At 41.4% G+C, this 7,434-nt stretch overlaps 1 protein-coding gene across 1 annotated transcript; it reads left to right on the top strand.

The window, feature by feature from the left end:
• The first annotated feature begins 757 nt into the window (after positions 1 to 757).
• CAMLG (calcium modulating ligand) lies at positions 758 to 4,665 on the top strand. The gene is made up of 3 exons (XM_026858383.1): positions 758 to 1,318; positions 2,084 to 2,149; positions 3,606 to 4,665. The coding sequence occupies exons 1-3, from the start codon at positions 773 to 775 to the stop codon at positions 3,795 to 3,797; spliced, it is 804 nt and encodes a 267-aa protein (XP_026714184.1). The 5' UTR covers positions 758 to 772; the 3' UTR covers positions 3,798 to 4,665.
• Positions 4,666 to 7,434: the final 2,769 nt, after the last annotated feature.

Here is a 7,434-nt window from a genome sequence, read left to right on the forward strand (position 1 = left end):
GAAAGAGTTCTCAGATTCCAGTTTACAAGGATGCCCATAAGCCATTAATCAGTCTGCCTTAATACTGAAAAAATACGCTTTTAAGTGTTGGTCCTTCCTCTCTGCTAGGACCAGACCTGTTCTGCATGCTTCTCAGTTTGGTTTTTGTTCTTTGGCATCATCTCCTTCGCTGGGGACTTTGGGTTTAATACAGAGCAGGTTAACACTGCTTTGCCTCTGACAATAGAGAAGACCAAACCAGTCTTTAATGCTCCTTTTGTGTGATATGCTTTCTGGAAATCTTTGTCTTTTTTTATGTTGCTCCATGTATTTGGAACATCTTTCCTCTTGTGCGTTCAGTGTTGTTGCTAAAGGAAGTCCAGTGTTTTCATTTCTCCGTTGCTGACTGACAGCTTCAACTTCTGACCTGTGTCTCACATCCCCACTGTTTCTGAGGAGTGCTCTGCAGTGCAAAGCACGTGCTACACGCTGGGTTCATTGTAGGCTGGTGGAGGGGAGCTTGAAAATATAATTTTGGTGAAGCTGATGAGCGTTTTCAGTCTGGTCTATGCTGTGCTCTTCCCTTTTTGTTATTATCATTGTCTGTGGCGTAACCTAAGTCTTGAGTGGTGTAACCTGAGTGTAAACCTTTCTTTTGATATGCATGCCTGTTGTGTATCCGCTAGGCCCATTCCTTTTTAAAATGGGGTATTCAGGCATGTTAAATGGCTTTGTGATTAATAATTAGCATAGTTATTATTCATAAATATATCTTTTCACGTTGGAAGTGCAGATGTCAACCCAGGACCCCAATCCAGTATGGCTAAAGTATTGTTTTGTGTACCTGGTATGCATAATTCTTTTTTTTTTTTCCTCTTCTTTAGATGATGAAAGTCACACAGAATCAAAGCTTCAGCACGAACAAGATAAATCAAACTCCCTTCCCATTCCTTCAGTTTCTAAGCGAATTGTGCTTGGTGATTCTGTCTGTAATGTGACAGGCACGGCTGACCATGCAGGCAGCATGGTAGACCTCAAAGGGGATAAGGACTTGTTCAGTAAATCTTCAGAGCTGATCAATGAGGGTACGAGTGAGCTCCGTCACCGTAATAGAGGGGAACTGCCATCTGAAGCTGCATCACGGCCACCTAGACATGGATTAGACCAGTACTTATCCAGATTTGATGAAGCTCTGAAGCTGAGGAACCAGCTGATGAATGAGAAGCCAAGCCAAGAGAATGGGAATGCAGGGGAGGAGTTTGACTCTTTCCGTATTTTCAGATTGGTGGGATGTGCTTTGCTTGCCATCGCAGTCAGGGCTTTTGTGTGCAAGTACTTGGTGAGTTGAGAGAAAGAAACGATCCTTTCCTTTTCTGTTTTGTTAGTCTGGTGCAAACTTACTGTGAAATACCCCTTCTAGGACTGAAGGCTATCAGTAGTGATTGAGTTGGGAACTTCAGACATTTTCAACAGCTGTACAAATCATTTAAAAAATACTTAAATTCTTTGTGATGAATCTGTGTTACCTAGCACAGCCACTGTATTACAGCTGAGAGTGGCACACTGGTCCGTGATGTTTGAGGAGCAGAAGCAGTGGAAATAGTGGTTGCAGCTTGAGTCTCCTGCAAGTTTATTTCCATCTTTGTGAGCATGAGTCCACTGCTCTTCTAGTTTGAAGTCTACTGAAGACTAATAGAGTAAGAACAGCAGTAGTTGTCCCAAGATAAGCAGATCCTACTCATTCATAACTTTTCTCAGAAAAGCTGTTCCTCAATATTCCAGGTGTTTGCCAGTGCCTCGTACAGAGTCGTATGGCTGGTACAGCCTGCCACCTCCTGGATCACTGGGCTGTTTTACACACTGCTCTATGCTTCTGCGATTTCAGGTTTTTAGGCTAAAAAAAAAAAAAAAAAAGCCTGAACCTTATTTTTGACATGTAATTTGTCTATTTAGATTTGTAGTATTCAAAAATACTGTTGCTGTTGTCCAGAAATTATTTTTTTATCTACCTAATTTATGATTTTGGAAGCATTAAATTTCTGTGTTTTCTTAGCTATCACTTCTGACCAAGTTAATTTTTGTATATTCTTTTCTGTTCCTTCAGTCAATATTTGCACCATTTCTTACTCTACAACTTGCTTACATGGGACTGTCCAAGTACTTTCCAAAGGTAAAATCTTTTTCAGAATTAATTTGAAATGTTTTTAATACTTGTCTTTAGATTGTATTATTTTAGGACCAATGCATCAGAAGTATTCTGCCCTTGTTTTATACTGTAGAATTGAGAGTTACCAAATGCTGATAGTTGATACGAGTTTTTAATCTTCCCAGATTTAGTCCACATCTTTTTTTTAAATTGCTGTGAAAATGTGGAGTAGCAGTTTGTTTAGCTGTAGCCTAATTAAGAGCATCTGACCAGGAAAACCAGGTAGTTCTTTAATGTCTGTAGGAAACTTTTGCTTTTCTCCCAGACTGTGCTCTTCTGTGGTTACTGTTTGGTCTGTCAGCAGCTGTTTTGCATGTAATACCTGGATGAAATTTGGGAGGGTGCTTTTTAAAAAACGAGACAGCCCTTTTAAGGGCTGTGCATTCCATGTTAGTATCAGTTTGAATGGCAGCTTGAATTGAGACATTTGTGTGCGAAACTTGATGCTTATTAGCAAGTTTTGCTATATCAGTTGCTTATATATTTTACACCAGTTAATTGTGCTGAAGTATTTGTTTCATTGATGATTTTGTCAGGTCTACAGTGCAAAGTAGGATTGAATGATGCTCAATCTATAGTTGAAAGGGGAAATTTGCATTTTAAAAGGAATAATAAATTACATGTAGAAAATCAGAATAAATCAGCAGTTCTTTTGTAGTTAAGTATATCACTGAAAACTGAACTTCATAGTAATCATTCTAAACTGACATGTCACAACACAAAACAGTAGCATTAGTCTTAGACTTGCACTAGCTCATCTACTAGATCTTTTTGATCTTGCTTCTGCTATTTTTAAAATCAGCCCTTCAGTTTCAGAATTTAAAGAGATGATTCCTTTCCACACGTTGCTTTTACTGCACTTAGACCCAGATCAGGTCAATCCCCTTCTTAACCTTCTTTTTTTTCTCTCCTGAAACCTAGAGTCTTGAAAGCTTAATTTAGATTGGATTAAATTAATCTATCCAGCAAGTATAATTAAATTACAAAAATTTTCAGCCCCTGACACCTTTTCCTGCCTCAGACTTTGCATCCTTGGTGATCTTCATTGTAAGGGCAGAAGAATGGCTTTCGAAAGGGGTTTGGGGCATTTCTGAGTTCAGAGGATAAAATTGGCAAATGGAGTTATACTAAAATGGGGAGAAACCGTTGGTTTTCAATTCTAAGTAATTTTTAAAATTATTTAAATAATTCTAAATAATTTCTGTGTCAGAAAAGTAACTGGTTTTTGCCAAGTAGTGTGAAGAGATTAATCCTGTTCTGTCAGTGGAGGAGGCCTGTTGGCTTCTTAGACCCAGCTGGCCCTTGTCTGGGACTCTTCTCACTCCTGCAGAAGCTGTGTGTGACATATAAAGCTAAGTGGATTGTAACAGAAGAACTAACATAATACTGTGTGGTTTGTTTTTTTTTTTTTTACTTTTAGTGTGAGAAGAAGGCAAAAACGACAGTATTAACTGCTGCTCTTTTACTGTCTGGAATCCCCGCTGAAGTGATAAGTCGCTCCATGGACACCTACAGCAAAATGGGAGATGTTTTCACAGACCTTTGTGTCTATTTCTTTACTTTTATCTTTTGCCATGAACTTATTCTGTTTTTTGGTTCTGAAGTACCATGATGGTTCTGAAGTACCATGTAGTTACACTAAAGCTGTCTGGACTGTGTTCCTTTAACGACTGACTGTGCACACAGGTTTAAACCTTCATTAAATTTCTCACCTGTTCAAATGCTTGAAAGGAGCCTTAAATTCAGTCAGTTTGGGAAAGGAAGAGCAGCATCCCAGACTGCCAGTTGTGTTGGTTCAGCTTATTGAAATACTGTGTCTGCCTATTACAAATGTGAAGAATAGGATGCAAGTGTCAGTGGATGATTTATTTGGTTTAGATAATGCCCTTCTCAGCCTCCTTCATAAACATCTGCAAAAAACGCCTTTGTTCTTTTCCATGAGAACAAAGATAAGAATTCCTTTCAGCAGAACCATAAATATATGTATGTGTCCAGTATGTCTATAGCTAACAAGAACTGCTCGTTTTGTGGTGATCCCATTTTTTTTAAGAAAGCTCTAAATAAAAGAAATCCCCGTATTCTGTTGTTCAGATTCAGAATATTGAACCAAGTAGCTGCTTCTGGACAGTGTTGGTGAAACATGCCACTTTGTTGTCCCAACCCTTGCCTCACTATACCTTATTTGTTGCGATTGTGATTAATTTCATTTGATGATAATAGTGCAAAACAGCTAAGCAAACCCAACAACAAAGTCCTGTCGCTTACAAATGTCATTAATCAAAAAGTAGGAAGAAACGAAATTGTTCATCTCACCTGTTTGTGAGTTTTCAGCAGCCTAATCCTAGTGTAGCTCATACATGTGCTTTCATTCTGATGCCTTTTTGTTATTTTAAGTTCATCTCATGAAGGGAAAGTTGCATATATTGGCAACCAACCTGCAGTATCAAACCTTTGCTCTAGTATATGTAACAAGGGAACTTTTTTTTTTTCCTAGCTCCTTGCAGGATTGCATAAGGCAACTTTTAATATGACATTAATTTCTGCAGTTTGTTTATTACCAGACATTTGCATGTGAACAGAATCCCAGCTGTGGAGTTCTGCTCCTGCTACATAACACTACCACCCAACAGCACACAGTCTTTGATTCAGCAGAGCTATTTATGTTCATGTTTTTGTTGTGTTCTTGAAATTGCCCCGGTGAAATCACAGTAGCCATTCCTGTTTAAATCCTGTATACTACAAGTGACAGTGAAATGAAAAGTAGTGCTGTGAGCTGCCTCCCACATGAAGATCTGTGTTTGAAGGGAGAGCAGCATTCTGTTTTTTTCTGTGGCTGTCCAGCCACATAGGTGAAAATCAGACAAATAAGATGAACCCTGTCACTGGAGAAAGTCACAAGCTAGCGAATGCTCTTGTTTTCTTTCTCGTATGAATTTTGCACAGTGAGAGGAAGGAATTGTCATTCCAGATAGTTTAAATGCTGATAATCTGTGAAAATGTCTATTGAAGCTAAATTTTATATTCTTTTCAACTTGTTTTCTGTTCAGAATCTGGACTTTCAGGTAATCTAGGCCAATGCCTTTTCTTAGCATAGAGAAACACCTATTTATCTTGGTATTTGTCTGCAGAAATCTTTTTAGGGAGCGAAAGTACTTGATTATGCCTCATTAAATAGCCCTGCTTCCTGCTTAATCTTGTCTATTAAAAGCTTCCTGCTCTAATTTTAGCACTGCATTTCTGACTTTAAGTTTGTTTTATGTTTGTGGCATGAAAACAAGAAGCTTACGTTTTGATTTGGCAGTTTTTATGTTTTTTACTGATTATTTTACAGTGAATATTGTTACAGGTGTTGTGGGCTGGGCTGCAAGAGATTCTGATTTAGGTCTATTAGCACCAATATTTATTCAGAAGCTTTAGATTTGTTTATAGTAGGACAGGAATTTCTGCTAATTGAAATAGCTGTCATTTAAATTAAGATGTGTAAATAATGGGTTTGCTCGAGAGGTACGCTTGTTCTATCAAAATGCCCAAATGTAATGCAAATAAATGGCAAAAATATTGTGTACTCACATCTGGAAAAAGCAATTTTTAATATGCAGCATAGAAATTTTAATCCTAATCAGCTAAATATTAAGAAAAGAGCTGACCCACCTGCTGTATGTTCACGCAACCCCTTGCACCATTCTATGCAAGGAAAGATGAAGTGAGTTTTCTTCTTGGGCAGTGAAAGAAATCTTGCTGCATGACCTAACCTAGAACTTTTCAGCCCATAAATACTATTTTTTGTCCGATGACTTGAGGGTGGGCTGGAGGAACCCTCCCTGCCCTTGGATGAACGGGCATGGCACCTGGCGGGGCTTGCTCCAAATGATGCTTCTCCTTTGGTCAAGAAACAAATCCCTTTTATTCTGTTTTTAACTTATGTTCATGTACATAATTCTATTTAATGTTTATTGCCAAACTGATTGTTTTCTATTAAAAGTATATTTGTTACCCCCTTCCTTGGCGATTTGTCCTGGCTTGGCAAGAAGGGCGTGATGCGCCGTGGACACCTCACACCGGGAATCCCAGCTGGGCTGCAGGGACAAGGCTGAGGCATTTTCTGGGGCCGTTACGCCGAGCGGGATGACGGGCAGGAAGTTTTGAGGTGTTGATGCCTGTTTTGGGGCAGCGCTGCCCGTTCTGAGGCGTTGACACCCGTTTGGGGGCGGTTCTGACCTTTTGGAAGGCGTTGACACCCATTTTGGGGCGGTTCTGACCTTTTGGAAGGCGTTGACACCCATTTTGGGGCGGTTCTGGCCTTTTGGAAGGCGTTGACACCCATTTTGGGGCGGTTCTGGCCTTTTGGAAGGCGTTGACACCCATTTTGGGGCGGTTCTGGCCTTTTGGAAGGCGTTGACACCCATTTTGGGGCGGTTCTGGCCTTTTGGAAGGCGTTGACACCCATTTTGGGGCGGTTCTGGCCTTTTGGAAGGCGTTGACACCCATTTTGGGGCGGTTCTGGCCTTTTGGAAGGCGTTGACACCCATTTTGGGGCGGTTCTGGCCTTTTGGAAGGCGTTGACACCCATTTTGGGGCGGTTCTGGCCTTTTGGAAGGCGTTGACACCCATTTTGGGGCGGTTCTGGCCTTTTGGAAGGCGTTGACACCCATTTTGGGGCGGTTCTGGCCTTTTGGAAGGCGTTGACACCCATTTTGGGGCGGTTCTGGCCTTTTGGAAGGCGTTGACACCCATTTTGGGGCGGTTCTGGCCTTTTGGAAGGCGTTGACACCCATTTTGGGGCGGTTCTGGCCTTTTGGAAGGCGTTGACACCCATTTTGGGGCGGTTCTGGCCTTTTGGAAGGCGTTGACACCCATTTTGGGGCGGTTCTGACCTTTTGGAAGGCGTTGACACCCATTTTGGGGCGGTTCTGGCCTTTTGGAAGGCGTTGACACCCATTTTGGGGCGGTTCTGGCCTTTTGGAAGGCGTTGACACCCATTTTGGGGCGGTTCTGGCCTTTTGGAAGGCGTTGACACCCATTTTGGGGCGGTTCTGGCCTTTTGGAAGGCGTTGACACCCATTTTGGGGCGGTTCTGGCCTTTTGGAAGGCGTTGACACCCATTTTGGGGCGGTTCTGGCCTTTTGGAAGGCGTTGACACCCATTTTGGGGCGGTTCTGGCCTTTTGGAAGGCGTTGACACCCATTTTGGGGCGGTTCTGGCCTTTTGGAAGGCGTTGACACCCATTTTGGGGCGGTTCTGGCCTTTTG

This window comes from Athene cunicularia (assembly GCF_003259725.1).
Source record: "Athene cunicularia isolate RWA chromosome 13 unlocalized genomic scaffold, athCun1 chr13_part1, whole genome shotgun sequence".
Classification (NCBI taxonomy): Eukaryota; Metazoa; Chordata; class Aves; order Strigiformes; family Strigidae; genus Athene; species Athene cunicularia.

Excerpts from the sequence above, each read along its gene's own strand:
- CAMLG (XM_026858383.1), top strand. The coding sequence starts at position 773 with ATGTCAACCCAGGACCCCAATCCAGTATGGCTAAAGTATTGTTTTGTG. Across the intron at positions 1,319-2,083 it reads CTTTTGTGTGCAAGTACTTG|TCAATATTTGCACCATTTCT; the intron begins GTGAGTTGAGAG and ends CTGTTCCTTCAG. Across the intron at positions 2,150-3,605 it reads TGTCCAAGTACTTTCCAAAG|TGTGAGAAGAAGGCAAAAAC; the intron begins GTAAAATCTTTT and ends TTTTACTTTTAG.